Below are 22,825 nucleotides of genomic sequence, written 5' to 3'. Positions count from 1 at the left end.
TCTGGGCATTTTTCTCACCCCACAGGTCTGTTGTTTATATATGTTGTGATTCCCAGTTTTATGTTTTTTATGGCACTTCTGTGCCTGCCAATGTATGTGTTTCTGCATCTATATGTGTTTGTTGCGTTTTTTCTTCAGTTCTTTGTTTTCAGATTATTTGATTAGTTTTTTTTCCTTTTTTCTTTAGAGGTGTGTTTTGTAATGAGAGAGAGCAAGAAAAGCTGTGGGTTTGGGTGGGTGGGGAGGTGGGGAGGAGCAGGGAGGAGCTGCAGACAGGAACTGCAATCAGAATATATTATATGAAAAAAATCTATTTTCAACAAGAAATAAAATAAAACCATATTCAAAGTTAAAATAAGAAAATCAAAATAAAAGGATAGCCTTAGAAATAAATATTATCAGTATTAAATATGCTATTTGTATCAATGGAATGTCTGACAAAAGACCTATGTTAGCAAGAAACATACAAACATAAATACAGAGGGAGGGACTGGTGATCATTTCCTTACACATGAGGGAAAGAGAAAGCAGAAACTCCTTCAATATTTTGATTTCCTCTCTTCTTTCTACCTCCCGCTCTGCCTTCCTCCCTCCCTCCTTCCTGCCCCCAACCAATAGGGCAGGCTAGTCTTCAATTTGTGATTCCCCAGCCTTGGTCTTCAAAGCACTGAGATCTTAGTTACTCTTCTATTGCCATGACAAAACACCTTGACCAAGGCAGCCTAAACAAGAAAGTGTGTAGCTTGGAGGCTCACGGTTCTACAGGCAGCAGGAAAGCAGCAGGCAGACATGATGCTGGAGCAGTAGCTGAGAGCTCACATCTGATCCAAAGCAGGAGGAAGAGAAAAGAGCACTAACTGGGACAGGCACGGGCTTTGAACTCTCAGTCTATCCCCAGTGACACACCTCCTAGTCCTTCCCAAACAGTTCCACCAACTGGCAACCAAGCGTTTGAGCCAATGGAGGCACATGTCCACTAGTGCTGTGCAAAAAGCCCCTAACACAATATATCTCCACATCACACATGTGTTTCTGGTTGGTGCTAGAAGCTGAGATTCTAGGTCATGTGTATTTAAAGTCACCGAGGTCTCATTTCTGTTGTGTCATCCTGTAGGTCTGCACACTGCTCACTAGTGTGTCATCCTATAGTGCTATACACTGCTCACTAGGGTCTGACACCCTGCAGCTCTGCACACTGCTCACTAGTGTGTCATCCTATAGTGCTATACACTGCTCACTAGGGTCTGACACCCTGCAGCTCTGCACACTGCTCACTAGTGTGTCATCCTATAGTGCTATACACTGCTCACTAGGGTCTGACACCCTGCAGCTCTGCACACTGCTCACTACCGTGTATTCCTGAATCTCTGCTCACTAGTGTGTGTTTCTTTCTGTAGCTCTCCACACTGCTCACTAGTGTGTGTCATCCTGTGACTCTGCACACTGTTCACTAAATGGAGGGTGCTATAAGAGGTAAAGAATAAGCAAACACGGATTCCGTCTGGCCTCAGAGGGCCCTCGAGAAGCCATGTGACTTTCCCAGGCTACGGGGCCCACATGCAAAGAGCTGAGGTGGGGCCTAAGGATGGATGAGAAATGTGTCCTGCTGCCATTGCCTGTAGGTAAAGCTCAAAGCTTAAAGTCTGTGTCGTAGTTTCCTTTCTGTTGCCTTGATAAACGTCACCACCGAAAGCAACTTGGGGAGGAGAGGGTTAATTTGGCTTACAGGTTATAGTTCATCATGGAGGGACACCTAGGCAGGAGCTCGAGGCAGGAACTTGGGGCAGGAACTGAAGCGGACCACAGAGACACAGGAACTGAAGCAGACCACAGAGAGACGGGAACGGAAGCGGACCACAGAGAGACGGGAACGGAAACGGACCACAGAGAGATGGGAACAGAAGCTGACCACAGAGAGACGGGAACAGAAGCGGGCCAATGACTACTGCCTCACTTGGCCCCTCCTCACCCCCTGGCTAGCACAGCTACATTTTTATGTAACCCAGGCCTGTCTGCTCAGGATGGCACTGTCCACAGTGGACTAGGCCCTCCTATATCAATTAGCAATTAAAACACCACACTGACATGCCCACAGCCCAATCTGATGGAGGCAATTCTTCAGTTGGGATTCCTTCTTCCCAAGTGTGTTGATTTGTGTTTCCAGGCTTGGCTTGTGTCAGGTTGACAACTAACCAGGTAGCCTGTGAACAAAATGCTGGCATTTTTGTCATTGTGGTGGGCATAAAAAGAATTGAGATCTGAGAATGAAATAAAAATTACTTAGTCTTTCTAGACTACCATCTGAGGCTTCCCTGGACTTTTGGGGGTGTGCTCTTCCCTTCAACAGAAGATGGCCTCAACACAGACAGTGTGTTCCTATAGATGCCTGCATTTTGTTTCTTCCAAGGGGATGAAATTCACTTACTGCTTCATGCTTTGGCAAGGGGAAGAACAGAAATGTAAGACATGGCCCATGAGACACAGCACTGTGTGCCACTGTTTACCTAGGGAAACACTCTTGGCCGTCAGCAAACCCACCCACATTCTCTGTCAAGCTCCAAACAGCACACAAACAAGTGCAAAATAGAAGTTTACTCTTAGTATTCTTTCCCCCTTATATAAACTTCCAGTATAAAAATGTCCTGGTCTTCATAAACATTTTTCAGTTTCACAACACAAATCTGACCCTTTTGTGTGGAGATGGGAGTTTGTGCAACTAAGCAAACGGCCCTCGATCAGAGCGGTCTCTTTTGTCTCTTTTTAACTCTCCTTGTCTGTGTTAAGTGAAACGAGAACTTACCCGCAATAGAAATACTGTTCTAAAACACTTGAGACTTATTACAGTTTGGGTGCCTGATTTTCCTCTGCTCCCTGGGTAACGTTAAGAAAAGCATCTAAGATCTCCGTTTTTCTGAGCTTAAGTAGAAGCTTAGTAGCAGTCGAAAGGGGACTGGCTCTAGCTCCCACAGCATGACTTCCGCTGGCCTGGCCATGTAAGGCATGAAAAACTGGTCTGGAGAACCAGGTGCAAGGTTATTATTCCAGCAGCCTGCAAAAGTTGTTGGAGGCATCACATCAGCAAGATGTTGATGGTTCATTTGCCGCTGAAAGGACAAGGGAAACGATGTTCATTCTGTGTCACAATGGCACACTGGAAGATGTTATGGATGTCCTGACCCTACGGACAGCGTGACTTGATGTAAAAGAAGGCCATGGTCATGGCTACATGTGGACAGTCACGGGTAGGCAGGCAGTGCTGGCTACCTGGAGATCCACCATATATCAGTCTACATAGATTCTCTTGTGCATGCCAGGCCTGGGCAGATGAAGAGGGGAGGCGTTCGGTGCAGTTCTCAGCTTGGTCAGTGGGTTGTAGAGCTGTCACCAGAATGCAGGGTCAACAGCCATTCCACAGTGTCCCTGGTGCTGAAAGGGTGGCTGCTGGCTCAGATGGAAACCGTCTCAGACGCCATCTTCCCCAAATTGTACCTTGTCTTAGGTAGTGCCCTCAGAGTTCCATGATGCAGAGCCACTATGGGGACACTGGCTTCATTATATTGTCCCCGAGGGCTATTCTGTTCAAAACCCCAAGTTTAAGTGAGGAGTCATCGGTCCACACAATGGAGGTGGATAAGCTTTTCTTTTTGACTTTGAAAATCGATTTCCTCCGATGCTTGTGCAGCAACTGTTTCAACTTGTCCTTAAAAAAGGAGGTGGTGAGAGTGTAGAGGATGGGGTTCAAGGCGCTGTTTACCGGAAGGAAAAAAACCACTATCCAGGAAGTGATTGTACCTGGAGAAGGAAATGGAGTATGAAAAGGAATAGAACGTGCTTCCTCCCTCTTTGTTCCCCAGGTGCAATCCCCTTCCCTAGCATTGCAACAGTGCGCCAGCTTCCACAGTCCCATCTCCTGATGGTCCCACAGATCACACCCACCTCCCCTCCCCTCCACATTAGTCGCTATATCCCAGACCCCAGCTCCAGCAGGCACTCCCTGCTAAACCACAGGCCATGCCTGACAGAAAACCAGGTAGGCTGCCTGTAGACCTTCTCCCCTCTTTCTGTCTATCCAGACCCAACCTCCCATCTCACCCCCCCCCACCCTCGCTTGGCAGCAGAGCATTTGTAGCAGCCTTCCCTGCCTGCCTTGCAAATATCATTTCCTGTGGACCCCACAGATCTTCCCCTTCTAACCTTCTTCCCCCCACTAGTCACTATATCCCAGACTTCAACTCTAGCAGGCATCACCTGCTAACCCAAAGGAAGCTCCTTCCAGGGAAACAAGTAGGCTGAAGGTAGACCCATACTTCCCTTTCTGCTCCCGAAGACCCCTCTCCCCTGGTCTCATCTCTAGCTCTCTAGAGGAAACCTGCTGTGGTCTCCCTTTCCTGTATGACCCCATCTCCAGCAGATCACAAAGACCTTCTCCTCCAACCTTCTTTCCCCCAACTCATCCTAGTATCCCAGTCCCCAACACCAGCAGGCATTCCTTGTGAACATATCAGGTGAGCAGGCCAGGAAAACAGGGAATACGCAACTATCACATTCCAAAAATCCAGAGGAGAAACTGAAACCAAGGAAAAAACACCTAAACAACAAACACAAATCCAGAAATTAGCACCTAGACCCCAGATGCCGAGATGCCATCAAAAAACAACAACAATAGCCAGGGTAAAATGTCTCCACCAGAGTTCAGCTAGCCTATCACAGCAGGCCCTGAATATTCCAACATACCTGAAGCACAAGAAACCAATCTTAAAATAAAGGAAATGAACAAATCCCTTAAAGAAATTCAGGAAAACACAAACCAACAGTTGTAAGGAAATAAATAAAACTGTTCAAAACCTGAAATTGGAAGTAGAACCAATAAAGAAAACCCAAACTGAGGTAATTCTGGAAATGAAAAATTTAGGAATTCAAACAGGAACTACAGAGGCAAGCTTCATCAACAGAATACAAGAGATGGAAGAGAAAATCTCAGGCATTGAAGATACAATAGAAGTTGATACATCAGTCCAAAAAGTGTTAAAGCTAAAAATTTCCTGATACAAAACATCCAGGAAATCTGGGACACCATGTAAAGACCAAAACCAAGAATAGTTACAGAGGAAGGAAAACAAACCCATCTCAAAGGCCCAGAAAATGTTTTCAGCAAGATCATAGAAGAAAATTCTCCTAACCTGAAGAAGGAGATGTCTATAAATAGACAAGAAACATACAGAACACCAAATTGATTCGACCATAAAAAAGTCCCCTCACCATATAATGATCAAAACACTAAATATACAGAACGAAGAAAGAATAGAGCTGCAAATAAAAGGTCAAGTAGTATATAAAGGCAGACTTATTAGAATTACACCTTCTCTATAGAGACCCTGAAAACCAGAAAGCCCTGTATACATGTACTGCAGACTTTAAGAGACCAGAGAAGCCAGACTAGATGGAAAAAATAAGATATTATATAACAAAGTCAAACTAATCTATCTTCAAATTCAGCCCTATAGAAAGTGCTAAAAAGAAAACCCCAACTGAAGGAGATTAACTACACTCGTGAAAACACAGGAAACAAATAATCTTACACCAGCAAAATCAAAAGAAGGAAAAACACACCCACCACCACCTCCCATACCACCACCACCACCACCAAAAAAAATAACAATAATTAACAATCATTGGTTAGTGATGCCTATCCATATCAATGATCTCAATAACAGAATGGATTAAAAAATAGGATCCATCATTCTGCTGCATCCAAGAAACATACCTTAACATTAAGGACAGACATCACCTCAGGATAAAGGATTGGAAAAAGATAGTCTAAGCAGATGGACCGAAAAAGTAAATTGGCTATCAAAATAGACTTCAAACAATAATGAATCAAAAGAGATAGGGAAGGGCACTCACTATACAATCATCAAAGGAAAAAATCTACCAACCTGACATTTCAATTCTTAACATCTATGCCCCAATTATAAGGGTACCCACTGTTTTAAAAAGAAACACTACTACAGTTTAAAACACATATTGACACTTACACACTGATAGTGGGAGACTTTGATATCCCACTCTCTCCAATGGACAGGTAATCCTGACAAAAACTCAGCAGAGAAATGCTGGAGATAGCAGATGTTATAAACTAAATGGACTTAACAGATATATACGGGACTTTTCACCCTAACACAAAAGAATATACCTTCTTTTCTGCACCTCATGGAACTTTCTACAAAATTGAACATATTCTTAGTCATAAAGCAATTATCAACAGATACAAGAAAATTGAAATAACTCCCTGCATCCTATCAGGACACCATGGACTTAAGTTAGATATCATCAATGACAGAAACAACAGAAAGCTTACAAATTCTTGGAAAACGAACAACTCTTTACTGAATGAAGAATGAATCTAGACAGAAATAAAAGAATTAAAGGTTTTCTAGAATTCAATGAAAATGAATGCACAGCATACCCCAACATATGGGACACAATGAAAGTGGTGGTAAGAATGTTCATAGCGCTATGCGCCTACATAAAGAGATCGGAGAAATCTCTCACCAGTGACCAAATAGCACACCTGAAAGCTCTACAACAGAAAGAAGTAAGCGTACAAAAAGGAGTGGACAGCAAGAAATAATCTAACTGAGGGCTCAAACCAATAAAATAGACATAAAGAAAACAATACAAAGAATCAATGAAACAGAGTTGATTCTTTGAGAAAATCAACAAGATAGACAAACCCTTATCCAAACTAATAGGCGTAAAGAATATCCAAATTAACAAAATCAGAAACGAAAAGGGGGACATAACAACAGACACCAAGGAAATCCAGAGAATCATAAAGATATACTTTAAAAACCTGTACTCCATCAAATTGGAAAATCTAAAAGAAATGGATAATTTTCTTAATAGGTACTATTTACCAAAGTTAAAACAAGATCAGTCAAACAATTTAAATATACCTATAGCTTCTAGTGAAATAGAAGCAGCCATTAAAATTCTCCCAACAAAACAACCTAACAACAACAAAATATCCCAACATCAACCAAAAAAAATGCTCCCCCAACAAAACCCCAAGGCCAGATGGTTTTAGCATAGAATTTTACCATACTACCAAAGAAGGGTTAATGCCAATACTCCTCAAATTATTCCACAAAATAAAGACAGAAGGAACATTGCCCAATTCATCTTATGAGACCATGGTTACCTTGATACCCAAACCACATAAAGACTCAACAAAGAAAGAGAATTATAGACCAATTTTCCTTATGAACACAGATGCAAAAATTACTCAATAATATATATACTTGAAAACTGAATACAAGAACACATAAAAAAGATCACCCATCATGATCAAGTAGGCTTCATCCCAGAGATGTAGGGATGGTTCAATATACAAAAATTAATAAATGTAATCCACCATATAAATAAACTGAAAGAAAAAAACACATATGATTATTTCATTAGCTGCATAAAAGGTCTTTCTTTGACAAAATCTAATTGCCTTTCATGATAAAAATACTGGAGAGATTAGAGATACAAAGGACATACCTAAACATAATAAAGTCAATTTACAGCAAGCCTATAGCAAACATCAAACTAAATGGAGAGAAACTCAAAGCAATTCCACTAAAATCAGAGACAAGACAAGACTATCCACTCTCTCCATATCTATTCAATACAGTACTTGGAATTTTTGCCAGAGCAGTAAGACAGCTGAAGGAGATCAAGGGCATACAATTGGAAGGGGAAGAAGTCAAATTATCTTTATGCAGATGATACATAAGTGACCCTAAAAATTCCACTGTGGAACTCTACAGCTAATAAACACTTTCAGAAAAGTGGCTGAAAAAAATCAGTAGTTTTTCTATAAACAAATGACAAATGAACTGAGAAAGAAATTATGGAGATGCCTTTCACAATAGCCTAAAAAATATAAAATATTTTGGGGATAACTGTAGCCAAGCAAGTGAAAAACTTGTGTGATTAAAAACTTCAAGTTTTTGAAGAAGATAACAGAAGACAGAAAGATCTCCTATGTTCTTGGACTGGTAGGATTAATGTAATAAGTATTCTCATTTTACAAAAGCAATCTACAAATTCAATGCAATCCACATCAAAATTCCAACACAATTTTCAATATCATATGGAAAAACAAAAAACCCAGGATAGCTAAAACAATCCTGAATAATGAAAGACGTTCTAGATGTTCCACCATTCCCAATTTCAAGTTGTGCTACAGAGCCACAGTAATAAAAACTGCATGGTATTGGCACAAAAACAGATATGTTGATCAATGGAATCAAGTTGAAGACCCAGACACAAATCCACACACCTCTGCACACCTGATTTTTGATGAAAAGCTAGAAATTAGACACATTAGAAAAAAGATGGCCTCTTCAACAAATGGTGCTGGTCAAACTGAATGTCTGCTGATGGGGGATGTCCTGTGTATATGTAAATAAAGCACTGTTGGCCAATAGGGAAGCAAGATAGGTGGGACTAGGAGTCTAGGAGGATTCTGGGAAATGTAGTGAAGAGAGTCGTCACCATTTGATCCTGGGGAAGAAAGGATGGGTCAGGATGCCATCCTCAGAAAGATAAGTCCTTATAGAAATATATATTAGTAATTATGGGTTAATAATTAATTCAGAGCTAGCTATTAAGAAGCCATAGCAAGCCGGGCAGTGGTGGTGCACGCCTTTAATCCCAGCACTCGGGAGGCAGAGGCAGGCGGATCTCTGTGAGTTCGAGGCCGTGCTGGACTGACAGCCTCCAAAACAATACAGAAAAACCCTGTCTCATAAAACAAAAACAAAAACAAAAAAGAAGCCACAGCAAACAGCCAACAGCTTCATAATTAATATAGTGTTTCATGTGTTATTTGGGGGCTAAAGCGGCAACAGGACCCAGGTGGCTGGTGGGAAGAATACACATTACAGTCTGCATGTAGAAGAATGCAAATAGTTCCATATTTCTCTCCCTGCACAACACTCAAGTCCAAGTGGATCAAAGGCCTCAACATAAACAAGATACACTGAACCTAATAGAAGAGAAAGCGGTGAATAGCCTTGAACACATTGGCACAGGAGATGACTTTCCAAACAGAGCATCAATAGCAAAGACACTAAGATCAACAATTAGTAAATGGGACTTCATGAAGCTGAAAAGCTTCTGTAAGGCAAAGGATACCATCATTCAAACAAATCAGCTGCCTACAGAATGGGAAAGTTTTTCACCAACTCCACATCCAATAGAGAACTAATATCCAAAATATAGAAAGAACTCAATAAACTAGACATCAAAACCCAAATAATCCAATGTTAAAAATGGAGAATAGATCAAAACAGAGAACTCTATGGAGCAATCTCAAATGTCTGAGAAATACTTAGAGAAGCATTTACCATCCTCAGTCATCAGGGAAATGCAAATCAAAATGACTTTGAGCTTCCATCTTATAATGTTCAGAACGGCTATGATTGAAAGTACAACTGACAGCTCATGCTGTTGAGGTTGTGGAACAAGGGGAACACGCCTCCATTGCTGGTGGCAGTGCAAACTTGTGTAGTCATTATGGAAACCAATATGGCGGTTTCTCAGAAAGTTGGAAATCAATCTACCTCAAGATCCAGCTATATCACTCTTGGGCGAGTACCCAAAAGATGCTGCATCCTACCAAAAAGGACACTTGTTCAGTCATATTCATTTCGGCTTTATTTGTATTAACCAGAAATTGGTAACCACCTACACATCTCTCAACAGAAGAATGGACAAAGAAAATGTAGCACATTTACATAATGGAGTATTACTCAGCAATTAATAAAAGCTACATCATGAAATTTACAGGAAAATAGATGCAACTAGAAAAAAATCATACTTGGTGAGTTAAACCAGACCCAGAAAGATAAATATGGCATGTGTTCACTTACATGGGGATATTAGCTATTAAGTGAATGACAACCTAACTATAATCAACAGACCCAGAGAGGTTAGGTAAAGATGAGGGATCTGGGTGCAGGGAGGGTCACAAGGATCTCCTTGGGGGGGGGGAATAGAATAGATTTTACGGGCAGACAGGGGGTGGGTGGGGATAGGGGGATTGCAGGGGGGATGAGATGAGGTGGAGGGAGGGAATGCAGAGAGACATGGCTGGAATTGGGAGGCATTTGGGGGATGGTGTGGAAACAGTGAAAACTACCTGGGATCTATGAAAGTGATCCCAATGAGGACTCCACCATAATGGGAGATGCAGAGTCTTAACTGGCTACCTCTTGTAGACAGGGCGGGCATCCAGTAGCAGGACTGGATTGCATTCAGTTGAGCTGTTTCTAACTGGGTCCCTCAGAGATCCCCAAACAAGCCAGGCGGTTGCTAAGACAAAAGGCTGCTCTCTATAAACTGATACTGAGTTCCCATTGCCAAGGACAACACTCACACAAACTTACTGAACATGGAGAAGCTAAGCTGGTGCCTACATGCAGCGTGCTCACCAGCTCCCCCTACACACAATAGTCTCTTTGGTAAGGAAAGGTACTTTGCAAGGTACGGAAGGAGAAGCATAGACACCAACCTGGCCACAAAACCTTTGACCTGCAATCTGTCCTACCTGCAAAATACACTAGAGCAATGGTGGCACAGAACTTATGGGAGTAGCCAACCAGCGTCTGATTTGAGGCCCACTCCACGAGAGGGAACCCATACCTGACACTGCTTGGATAAGTAAGAACCAGAGGCTAGACATCCCACAGACCTAGGGTAAAACCAAACATATTGGTAAAAAACAAACAAAAAAAAATGAAAGAATGAAAGGAAAGGAATAGAAAGTGAAATTGTTTTTGCAGTGTTGGAGACAGAGTCCAGGGCATCATGCATGCCAGGCAAGTTGAGGGTATATCCATAGGCTGAGGGTACGTACTTAAATAGGCATAAAATTCCCATATCACATTGCAACTGATGCTGTATACATGGATGCTGCCTAGTATATTTAAGGAGTTATGGACTCAAGGTTTTATTTCTTGTGTTTTTGAGTTTCATTGACTAAATTTGGACTATTGTAAGACAAAACAAGAGTAAATTCTCTGAAAGTATTTTGCAAACTATTTCTATTCTTATTGCCATAAAATTTTAAGCTTTATTACAATAAAAACCTCACAAATTAAAAAAAATCACACACTGAAATGAACGAGACCTGAAATCTGTACATCTCAATGAACTTCTCAATGAAAGTTAGAGTAACGTTTCTGGACCCATAGAGCTTTGCAATGGATTTTATACTTTCAGCATTAAACATATTTTATGCACTTTCCACAATCACAGATGAAAATTCCATGTGCCGAAGTGCCAGGGCCCCTGAATGTGACTAGGTTTGGAGACGGCCTTTCAGGAAGTAAGCAAATTCAGGTGAGGATTGCAGTGTGGGCCCTGTTCCCTGTATCTGGGGACACACAAGGAGGGACCCTAGGATAAGGACACAGAGGGCTGCACAGGTGGAGACACAGCAAAAAGGTGACTGCATTTAAGGCAGCCATCTTTAAGACAATATGAGAGGCCTTGGGAAAACAAAACCTGGAGATACTTTAATCTTGGCTAGCCTAGACCAGCAAAGTCTCCCATGTGCTCAGCCCTGACCTTCCCTGGTCCTCAACTCCACATTTTACATGACTTGATGGACAGGCATGCTTGGTGTGAAGAATAAGCCAGAGGCTACTGTGCCTTGTGTGCTACTTTACAGTGGGCATCTGTAAAGACCTCACATAACTGCACAGGCCTAAGGAAAAAGCTCCTCATAGCCCCAGGGCTTTGCATGTGCTGGAATCCTGGCTGTCACAATGACTAAGATGTAGTTCCCACCCTGAGCAGTTCTTCAGGTGGACATGCATACAGGCTGTGAGCTTAAGATAATCCCAAGTTCTATTTAAGAATGAGGAGAAATCTCTGGGTGACTCCCAGCAGCTGTAATCTTAGAAAGGACTTAAGGGAAAATCCAAACCAATGAAATGCAATTTTCTTAGAGAATTGGATTGTGTGCTGCGCTGGGGTGTTTCCATGAGTCATGTAGCATTTCAAAGCTTGATATGATGTTTCATGGTGAGGACTACAGGACAGAGCCGGTGGTTCTATCTGGGTGGGAGCATCTGAATTGTGGGGGAATTGGGCAGAATACTTTTGTGTGTGCTTTAGTCCCCAGGAATTAATCTAGAGGTCCCAGTGGAACCAGGAAATCTATGTATCCATCTGTCTATCTATGTATATGTCTAAGTATGTGTCTATGTATGTATGTATCTAAGTATGTGCTTATGTATGTGCTTATGTATGTGTGTATGTATATATCTATCATCTATCTATATATCATCTATCTATCTACCCATCCATCATCTGTCCATCTTCTATCAATCATCTATATATCTCTGTTTATCCATCTATCTTCTGTCTATCAATCATCTATCTGTCTGCCTGTCTATCTGTCTATCTTTCATATCTTGACTAAGAGCCACTAGCCAGCTCAGGTAGAAGCAAGGTATTTAGGCTGATATTTTTCTCTTGCTTTAATTTTTTATTCTTCCCCACTGGACTGCACCACTGTGCACTGCAATATTAATTATAAACCACTGATGTGGGAGTGATAATTCTTTGTATTGACACCACAGGTACTTATGGAGAATTTGCCACATGGAAGGCAGTCTCCCAGACTCTGGCCTTGTCAAACAAAGGGTCTAAGAAAGCACAATATACCTTGGAATGAGAAAAGGGACTCACCTGGTACCTCCACTTGAAGGAGAGACAGGATTTTAACGACAAACACAGGGATCCAGCAGATGGCATCTGAGAACACAATAAAGAAGAACCGGTTTGCAACAGCCACCTCCTTCCCAATGTGGTTCCTCACTTCTGCAGTCTGAAGGGATGTTTTCTGAATGGAGCAGAACATGGCGACATAGGAAAACACGATGATGAGGAAAGCCAGCAAGTTCACACCTGTCAGGAAGAGCACAGCAAGTTCACACCTGTCAGGAAGAGCACAGCAAGTTCACACCTGCCAGGAACAGAACAGCAAGTTCACACCTGTCAGGAAGAGCACAGCAAGTTCACACCTGTCAGGAAGAGCACAGCAAGTTCACACCTGTCAGGAACAGAACAGCAAGTTCACACCTGTCAGGAACAGAACAGCAAGTTCACACCTGCCAGGAACAGAACAGCAAGTTCACACCTGTCAGGAAGAGCACAGCAAGTTCACACCTGTCGGGAAGAGCACAGCAAGTTCACACCTGTCAGGAACAGAACAGCAAGTTCACACCTGTCAGGAACAGAACAGCAAGTTCACACCTGCCAGGAACAGAACAGCAAGTTCACACCTGTCAGGAAGAGCACAGCAAGTTCACACCTGTCGGGAAGAGCACAGCAAGTTCACACCTGTCGGGAAGAGCACAGCAAGTTCACACCTGTCGGGAAAAGCACAGCAAGCTCACACCTGTCGGGATGAGTACAGCAAGTTCACACCTGTCGGGAAGAGCACAGCAAGCTCACACCTGTCGGGAAGAGCACAGCAAGCTCACACCTGTCAGGAAGAGCACAGCAAGTTCACACCTGTCAGGAAGAGCACAGCAAGTTCACACCTGTCAGGAACAGAACAGCAAGTTCACACCTGTCAGGAAGAGCACAGCAAGCTCACACCTGTCAGGAAGAGCACAGCAAGCTCACACCTGTCAGGAAGAGTACAGCAAGCTCACACCCGTCAGGAAGAGCACAGCAAGTTCACACCTGTCAGGAACAGAACAGCAAGTTCACACCTGTCAGGAACAGAACAGCAAGTTCACACCTGTCAGGAACAGAACAGCAAGTTCACACCTGTCAGGAAGAGCACAGAAAGCTCACACCTGTCAGGAAGAGCACAGCAAGTTCACACCTGTCAGGAAGAGCACAGCAAGCTCACACCTGTCGGGAAGAGCACAGCAAGTTCACACCCGTCAGGAAGAGCACAGCAAGTTCACACCTGTCGGGAAGAGTACAGCAAGCTCACACCTGTCGGGAAGAGCACAGCAAGCTCACACCTGTCAGGAAGAGCACAGCAAGCTCACTCCTGTCAGGAAGAGTACAGCAAGCTCACACCCGTCAGGAAGAGCACAGCAAGTTCACACCTGTCAGGAACAGAACAGCAAGTTCACACCTGTCAGGAACAGAACAGCAAGTTCACACCTGTCAGGAAGAGCACAGAAAGCTCACACCTGTCAGGAAGAGCACAGCAAGTTCACACCTGTCAGGAAGAGCACAGAAAGCTCACACCTGTCAGGAAGAGCACAGCAAGTTCACACCTGTCAGGAAGAGCACAGCAAGCTCACACCTGTCGGGAAGAGCACAGCAAGTTCACACCCGTCAGGAAGAGCACAGCAAGTTCACACCTGTCGGGAAGAGTACAGCAAGCTCACACCTGTCGGGAAGAGCACAGCAAGCTCACACCTGTCAGGAAGAGCACAGCAAGCTCACTCCTGTCAGGAAGAGTACAGCAAGCTCACACCCGTCAGGAAGAGCACAGCAAGTTCACACCTGTCAGGAACAGAACAGCAAGTTCACACCTGTCAGGAACAGAACAGCAAGTTCACACCTGTCAGGAAGAGCACAGAAAGCTCACACCTGTCAGGAAGAGCACAGCAAGTTCACACCTGTCAGGAAGAGCACACTAGTTTTACATCTCAGGCAGGAAGTCAGCATCAGCTACATGGCTGTTACCATGGTGTCTAGCACTGGGGTTTCCCAGAAACACCTTCTCCTGTGTGCTCAGAGGTGTGGAGCAGCTGAACTCTCCAAGTTGAGGAAATAAAATCAAGAATTAGGTTTTGATTAGCCCTAAAAAGGAATTTCAAAGGTATAAGTTCTTTTTTTGTTTGTTTGTTTGTTTTTGTTTTTTTAGAGACAGGGTTTCTTTGTGGCTTTGGAGCCTGTCCTGAAACTCTCTCTGTAGACCAGGCTGGCCTCAAACTCACAGAGATCCATCTGCCTCTGCCTCCTGAGTGCTGGGATTAAAGGTGTGTGCCACCAACACTTAGACTTGGAAATTCAGATCTGGAATACCATGAAGCAAGATTGCCCCCCCTCTCTGTCTCTGTCTCTCTGTTTCTCTCTCTCCTGAAACAAGGTCACACTATGCAGTCCTAGGTGGCCTTGAACTCACGACATCTGCTTGTCTCTGCTTCCTGAATGCTGTAAAGGAATGCACCACTGCAACTGGCAAGACTGCTCTTCTAGAGCACAAAACACACTCCCATGTTCTCTCTCTCTCTCTCTCTCTCTCTCTCTCTCTCTCTCTCTCTCTCTCTCTCTCTCTCTCTCTCTCTCTCTCACACACACACACACACACACACACACGTTTTTTTTTAGTTCCTAGAACATCAACCCTTAAGGTATTGCTGTAATTATAGTGTATGTCTCAAAAAGTAGATAACCATCTTAGTTCCTTAGTTTATACATATGAATAAAAGAATCTTAGAATTTGTCAGAAATTTAATATAACTGCCTTAGAAGCATTATTTTTTTATGTTTTGGCCCCTACAATAAATGTAGCACATAATGTAAAACTGCATTTTTGTTTACTTGTGCTTAGATTGCTTATAATAATTTGAAATATTGTGGTTCAGATCCCTTTAAATGCAACTTAGTAAAGAAATAAAGATGTTAAAAATACAATTAAATGAATCACTCTTTTGGGGCCAAATAGTTTCACAGATATCTCCCATAACATCCATTTCTTGTTCCTTTAGCTTGCTTTATTCTTGATGTAATAAAAAGAAAATTCAAAACAGTGATTATCAAATTCTTTCTAATAAGCATAAAATTTGCATATGTTTCCAGAACTGGTAAAAAACATTCTTAATCTGAATTGAGACTGTGTGGAAGACTGGTAATGGCAGGGACCATGGTTTAAATTCAAGGCTATTTTTATCCGAAGCACATCCTAGTCCATGGACTCTTACTACATTGTGGTACAATAGAATTTTATAACCTGGTTTATCTGAGGCCTTTCATCGGAAAGTTTAGCTTGGCATAAAATACAACGATTCTGTGGCAGGTGCTTAACCCATTTTAGTCACGTCTCAGCCGTCGCTGTAAAATATAGCCACCCTCAACTCAACTGGGCCTGGCCCTTGGCTTTGGGTCTCTGAACCCACGGTCCTTTCCTAGTACACAGCTCCCACTCCCACCGTCCTCTGTCTTCGCTTGGCTCTGCCTCCTCATCCCTGGGGCTTCATTTCTCTTTCAAAGCCTTCCCTGGTCCTCAGATGTGGGGCCCCTAGGATATCCTGTACTCTTTCTTCACCCGGGGTGCTATGAGGATGCATCTGAGGGTCTGTATCCCGCTTTCTATTCTCTAATGTCTGTGAAAGGGGGGGTTGTATCTCATAGAAGATACACAGTAAATCACTGGCCCCGTGAGTAGGCTGTAGTGGGCATGGGCATGTGGTGTGAGTCAACTGCGGTGGGCATGGGCTTGTGGTGTGAGTGAACCGCGGTGGGCATGGGCTTGTGGTGTGAGTGGACTGCGGTGGGCATGGGCATGTGTTTACACATATATGAAGGTCTCTGTGATGCTCACCTATGCTAGGAGCTGTAAGAAGAGACCCAGGAAAAAGCACAGTCTACAGTATCCTGGAAGGGACGTACTTATGAATATATGTCTGAGGATAATTACCAAAATGGTGTAAATAAAGAGTTTGTTTTTTTAGAAAAGGAGGACTAGATGGAGACATGGGAACAGAGGTCAGGGTAGCCCCAGGATGAGTTTTAAGTGGCCCATTTGAATTTGAACTTGTAGTTTGGGGCATTGATGGTTTCAGATGAGAGGGAAACAGTTGTTTTCATAGCCAGGGCAGTTATGACAGGGCTGGCAAACAGATGTACGTGAGGAGGGGACACTGTGACATCACAGGCAGTGGGAGGCGGAAGAATACAGCTCAGAGGCAGAGGCAAGGTTTCACACTAGGGCGACAGCACACAGGCAGAGGAAAATGATTTTTAAAAGAGCATCGGCTGTGGGAACAACCGTCATTCCAAGTAAGACGTGTTACACAATAATAATAAAGAGCCTAATGTCAAGGTCTAAGTCTGCCATTCGTTTGTCACAGAAAATATAGTATCATTGTTTCTAAGGGGAAAAAAATCAGGGAATTAAGAAAGCTGAAAAGAATTTGTACTGAGTGGTCTCAAGAGCTGTGCTTACAAAAGGCAATAAATCTGTGGGCGTTTAGACAGCCTGCTTGTGTGTTTCTTTTTTAAAATATTAAAATTCTAGAATTTTATTAATATTTACTTAAATAGCAACTAAATTGTCTAAAATTTTTAAGGAGTCTGAGTAATTTGGTAGGGTTTCAGGACTGAACACTTCCTTAGAACTTTTCCAGGCCACACTCACTATGAATGAAAAGAAAAGAAAAAAAATGCAGGTGTGATTTTAAAAAAAGATCCTGAGAGTCCAGTCTTTGTTTTCCACCCTAAATCTCGGTATTAAAATACTTAATAAAAAGCATCTATAAAATGCGTGTGAAGAACTCTGCTTTCTGAATGGACAGATTTATTTCTGATGATCTGTGTCATTTCTAGAAAGATGGTGGTGTCTCTTCTGGGAAACAAAAAATAAAATTTACCTAGGAAGATCCCAAGGGAGTACCCTCTACTTCCAAAATCTTCCGCTTGGTCGTAATGAAGAGGGAAGCAGACTCCATTTTTCCCATAAAAGTTGCCAAAATAATCCTCGCTGGTGAAGGGAATGGCTGCTATGAGGAACCCTAAGCCCCAGATGGCGGCAAGCGCCACCGCAGTCTGGCGCTTGCCCAGGCGCAGGTTGCTGAAAGGGAATACGATGACCAGGAACTTCTCCAGGGTCAGGAAGGTCAGCAGCAGCACGGAGACCTCCGTGGACAGCGTGGCCAGGAAGCCCAGGAGGCGGCAGGGTACACTCTCCATCCACAGCAGCGCGTACTTCTGATATTGCCCTCGGTACTTCATGTCGAAAACCCCCACGAAGAACAGATACACCCCCATCAGGCAGTCGGCACCTGCGGGAAGCCAAGCAGCCATGGCAGTTGTGTTCAGCATCAATCCTTTTATTTTTTCCTAGATTCTTCTTCCTGTATTAAATGAACCGATGTAACTACCTACTAGACTACCAACCAGCCAATGGGTTCAATTTGTTTTCTACTTAAAAGGGCAAAAAAGGTAAGATTTTCTGAGGGTTAGTACTTAAATGAAAAGTATATTACTTGTTTAGTTAGTAAAATATTCTTGACTAACTAGCCCTCCTTTCCCTGACAGTGGAGGTGGGTGAGAATCTGAGCTTGCTAAGCACATGGGCTCATGTAATTGAAATTAATAATAATTAAATTCATAATAATAAAACTTTAAAAAGTTAGTTTACAAATCTCAAAACTTATTCCATTTCCCATCCCCCAACTCATTAACCTGTGATTTCATTTCTAAGATGTGATTCCCAGGGGTGTGTTCCATGCTAAGAACCTGTGACTTAGAGTCACAAAGACCAATCCATTCATATCTAGAAAATATTTACCCACCAAAGCCAATTTGGATTGAAAGATAGTTGTCAAATATACAATCCTGTGTGTGTGTGTGTGTATGTATATGTGTATATACACATACATACTATATATATATACATATCAGCTGATGGAAAGGCAATCTATATATACAAGAAGCATACTTACAACAAAGGATTTTGATGGACATAGCATGAGTGGTATTCTCGGCCTTAATAAGAGATCTCACGGCAATGACAAGGAAATTCCCAACGCTGGTAATGAAAGCTATAACCCAGACAGACACTCTGAGGATACTGTTAGCCAAGAGGTCCTCAGATGAAGAAATACCATCAGTCGAGGGCATACAGATTCGGACATGGGGAACATAGGAGCAGTACCGAAAGGTTTTCAAATAACTGAAGTCAAAAGGAGAAAAAGATGACAGTCATTGGCAGCAGTGATTGAGGGGTTCCTATTGGGCCTACAGGTGGGAAGTAGGGGTTGGTGCTTTGCTAATTTATTATTGAGAAGTATTATTATTCTTATGTAATCTGTTAGCCTAGGTGGTGCTGTTCAAATGGCTAGCACCATAGGGACAGAGACTTCAGAAGGGTGTGACTGTGTCTGCAGAGACTCAAAGGTAGGGGGACTATAGAGATCTGAGGTCACAGTGCTCTACCGCCGTCCCCACCATATAGGATGTGGTATTCTGTTCTCACTGGGTATTCTACAGAGCAGACCACTGCCAGGAAATTAGTCTCTAACCAACATCCCAGGCTTCCATTTTAAGGAACCTACAACTCACAAAAATATTCTCAACAAACACTGAGTATCTAGCCTTCTCCTTGCACTGGCAAGAGGGGAGAGTCTGAGACTAGGAAAATCAAGTCTTTCTGAAGCTGGGAGAAGCAGTCACCTTAAACACAGGGCTCGTATCAGAGTTTCTTCAAGAGACTTAAATTCTAGAGGGCAATGAAGGGTTGCTTGTGGTCAATGCATTTGTAACGTGAACATGGGGAATCTTGAGGGTTAGAATGGGTCAGCTTACCCCAAACTTGTATATTTAGATTTTTCTCCCATAATACTCATTCTATTTGTACTTTTTGTTTGGTTGGTTTTTTTTGTGTTTTTACTGTGTCTTACATTACTCCAGCCTTCCCCCAACCCCCCAGCTGAATATACTTTTAGCATCTCCTAATCCAGTTTCCACACCAGCAACTAGATGACTCCATGGCACTATGTGGAGCCTTCTTCAGATTGCTTGCCTGGGTGTTCTTAGCTGCCTGGCCTCCTTCCACCCAAATGCAGAGGCCTTCTAACCCCACACAGGCCAGGCCCATCCCCTTCCAAGGTCCTTGATTCTGCTTTTCCTTTGGATGTATTCAGATTGTCTCAAGTGCCGCATGACTGACCATCCAGATCCCTCATCTATGTCTTCGTTTTGTGAATCCTCAGGGAATTTAATGGACATTCATTTATTGGCTCAATTACTGTGGTTTCAAAGCTAAATGAAAATTATCTGGTATATTCTTCCTCTTTCTCATCACTATGTCCTCAGCACCACTATGTACCTATTTCTTAGATCAGCCAAAGGACCATGGACTGTTGAGTGCTGGGTGTGTTGGAGACAAGTAAGGCAATCTCTAACCCACGTGCCATATATAGTCCAGCTTCCTAGCAGTTGGCATCCAATGAAAGGAATTTGACATCTGTTTTGATTGGTTTCTCCCTGGACTCCTGGCACCAACTTGACGCCCTTGGTTCTTTATGCTCATCGACTTCAGAGAGAGCCCTGTTGGTTCTCCCACTGTAACCAGGGGCAGGAGGGAGGGATGCGGTGAAGAGGTAAAGATGTTTCAACAATCAAAAGCCAAGGAAGGAAAGGAAAGCAGGCCATTTGGTAGGGATTTCCTAAGCTAGCTCAGAGATGTAGCTAAATTAGTTCAGTAATGTAGCTAAGCTAGCTCAGAGCTGAAGCTAAGCTGGTTCAGAGCTATAGCTAAGCTAGTTCAGAGATGATATAGCTAAGCTAGTTCAGAGATGATGTAGCTAAACTAGTTCAGAGATGATGTGACTAAGCTAGTTTAGAGATGTAGCTAAGCTAGTTCAGAGATGATGTAACTAAACTAGTTTAGAGATGTAGCTAAGCTAGTTTAGAAATGAAGCTAAACTAGTTTAGAGATGTAGCTAAGCTAGTTTAGAGATGTATCTAAGCTAGTTCAGAGATGATGTAGCTAAGGTAGCTCAGAAATGTAGCTAAGCTAGTTCATTTTTCATTTGTTGCTGGTCCCTCCGTGACCTTGACTTTGGCATTTAGAAATTCTGAAAAAGCTGGATTTACTCTAGTCTATGAAAAACTCACCTTCTGCCTGCAGCAAGTAAAGGACAGCCTCATTAATTATTTATCTAGCGGTGCCTCGGGAAGGGGAATGAGCAAAAGCACTGGGCTAGGCATTGGACTTTTAGGTACCACACCGGCACAGACAGAACCCAAGTGTTCTCCCCCCAAGAGCACCTGAATTCACATCAACTCTCTCATCGACTGGCTGCACCCAACTTGGGATCTTACATCCATTTCTCCCTAGTTTTGTGGATGACAATGGTTAATTTTTAAATTAGGAACATATAGATTATATACAGTTGATAAAGAAATGATCACGTTAAAAAAACACATATATGAACACAACTTACACAGTGCACTTTAGTCATATATATTCAAGTGACTTAACAAAACTACGATAAAGATTAATTACCTCCATTTTGCAGTGCACTTAATAAGAGAAACAACACCTGGAATCTACATGGGCCAAATCTTAGAGCAGCCGACTGCTCACTCATGTGAAGTGAGTTAATGTTTCCAGGTCTCCTGAGTACCCTTTAGCCAGTGACTTCATTTGATGTAATGTGTGGCACTCTGGTACCCTGATCTCCTATTGGGCCTCAATTGGATAAACATCGTGTTTCCAGAGAGAAGGGTCATTCATGTCGGCACATCATTATATTGAACTCTATTTGAACAGGGACCAAAGGTGACAAAATTAAAAAGTTCTCAATAGAAAAGAAGACGTTTGTTGCATACAAACACAGTTCAGTGATAATTAGACAGTTGGGCATGAGATGATTTGAATTAATTCATCATGCCTTATTTCCCTCCATCCCTTCAGACATACATACATGTGGGAAAGGTTCTTCATGGGCTGGAACATGCCTGTGCTTATGTTTGGAATCTCTATCCTTTCCAGGTCTCTGGAAAACATACACATTAGGTTTTACATGGTTAAACTTTGAAACCATTTCATTTGGGGGTAGTCACATCTTAAATTTGATCCTTTGAAATTTTATGTTAGTGAATCAAATGTGGATAACATTTCATAGTAGACATTCTGAGATAATTATCATTAACATCAAAATCTCCTGTAAGTTGGAGCTTCCGTGCCCCTTAAATTCAGGATGCAGTTCTAATACAACACTTTGGTATTATATATTGAAATGGTAAGGGGCCAGGAGAGTGTGGCTCAGTGGTCACATGCTTCCCCAATAAACACAAGGTTCTGGCATTCATCCCTAGAAGTGAGAAACAAACAAACGAACAAACAAACAATCCATAGATCAAATGGCAGTGGTGTGGGTATAACATTATTCTTCTACTTTGGAAGTTCAAAGGTTTTGCTCCATAGCTAGTTTTTCCAACTGGAAAACACCATTCAAGGGAGTCCACTGGAAATGATCATTTGATGTTCATTTCCCTCCGGTCTACGTGTCTTTAGAGTGGGACCAAAGAGGCAGTGGGGTGAGCAGTCAGCCAACTGTTGAGGACATCATTTTCTCAGACCCGGAGGGGGTGTCATTCATGCTATCCCCCCAAACTCTATAACACATCTTCAAAGGGCTCCAGCAGGCATCGGGGCATTCTAAACTTCTCTTGGAGCTTCTAAAGGTGTGGATCTCAGAGTCCTTCAGGACACTGGGGAGGAAGAGCCACAGACCTCTCTGGGAGTAAGCAAGGAATGGCACTGCAAAGCCATGAGAACCTTCCGCTTGCAGTGTGTGATTGGAAGCTGCCCTTAAATTCCAGGCGCTTATCCTGTTGGCTTTCGGCTGACCCGAATGAAGATTTTGCAGCACAGCTTTGAGTTTTTCTTGGCCAAGTGGCTCCTTCACAGAAGAGTCCACTTGCTCTCCAGACCAGACTTAAAACTTGAAGAGATATTGATACCACAGCATCATTGTGTGACCCCTCTGGGAAAACAGTCCAAGTTCCTTCTAAAAGCCCTTTGGCCCTGCTTCTTTCATCTGTTCTCAGCTTTTTC

At 42.8% G+C, this 22,825-nt stretch overlaps 1 protein-coding gene across 1 annotated transcript in view; it reads right to left on the bottom strand.

Moving 5' to 3' along the window:
* Positions 1–2,577: 2,577 nt before the first annotated feature.
* Rxfp2 (relaxin family peptide receptor 2) overlaps positions 2,578–22,825 on the bottom strand; it is a 71,830-nt gene continuing 51,582 nt past the window's right edge. Inside the window, exons 14-18 of the mRNA XM_040751414.1 lie at positions 21,690–21,761; positions 18,702–18,931; positions 17,628–18,038; positions 12,751–12,969; positions 2,578–3,792 (exon numbers count right to left, since the gene is read on the bottom strand). Coding sequence (XP_040607348.1) covers positions 3,533–3,792; positions 12,751–12,969; positions 17,628–18,038; positions 18,702–18,931; positions 21,690–21,761 — 1,192 coding nt within the window. The 3' untranslated portion in view covers positions 2,578–3,532. The remainder of the gene's footprint in view (positions 3,793–12,750; positions 12,970–17,627; positions 18,039–18,701; positions 18,932–21,689; positions 21,762–22,825) is intronic.

The sequence above is a fragment of the Mesocricetus auratus genome, unplaced genomic scaffold (assembly GCF_017639785.1).
Source record: "Mesocricetus auratus isolate SY011 unplaced genomic scaffold, BCM_Maur_2.0 Super-Scaffold_100008, whole genome shotgun sequence".
NCBI lineage: Eukaryota > Metazoa > Chordata > Mammalia > Rodentia > Cricetidae > Mesocricetus > Mesocricetus auratus.
The sequence above is the reverse complement of the archived record's forward strand: the minus strand, read 5'-3'. Positions and strand labels throughout refer to the sequence as shown.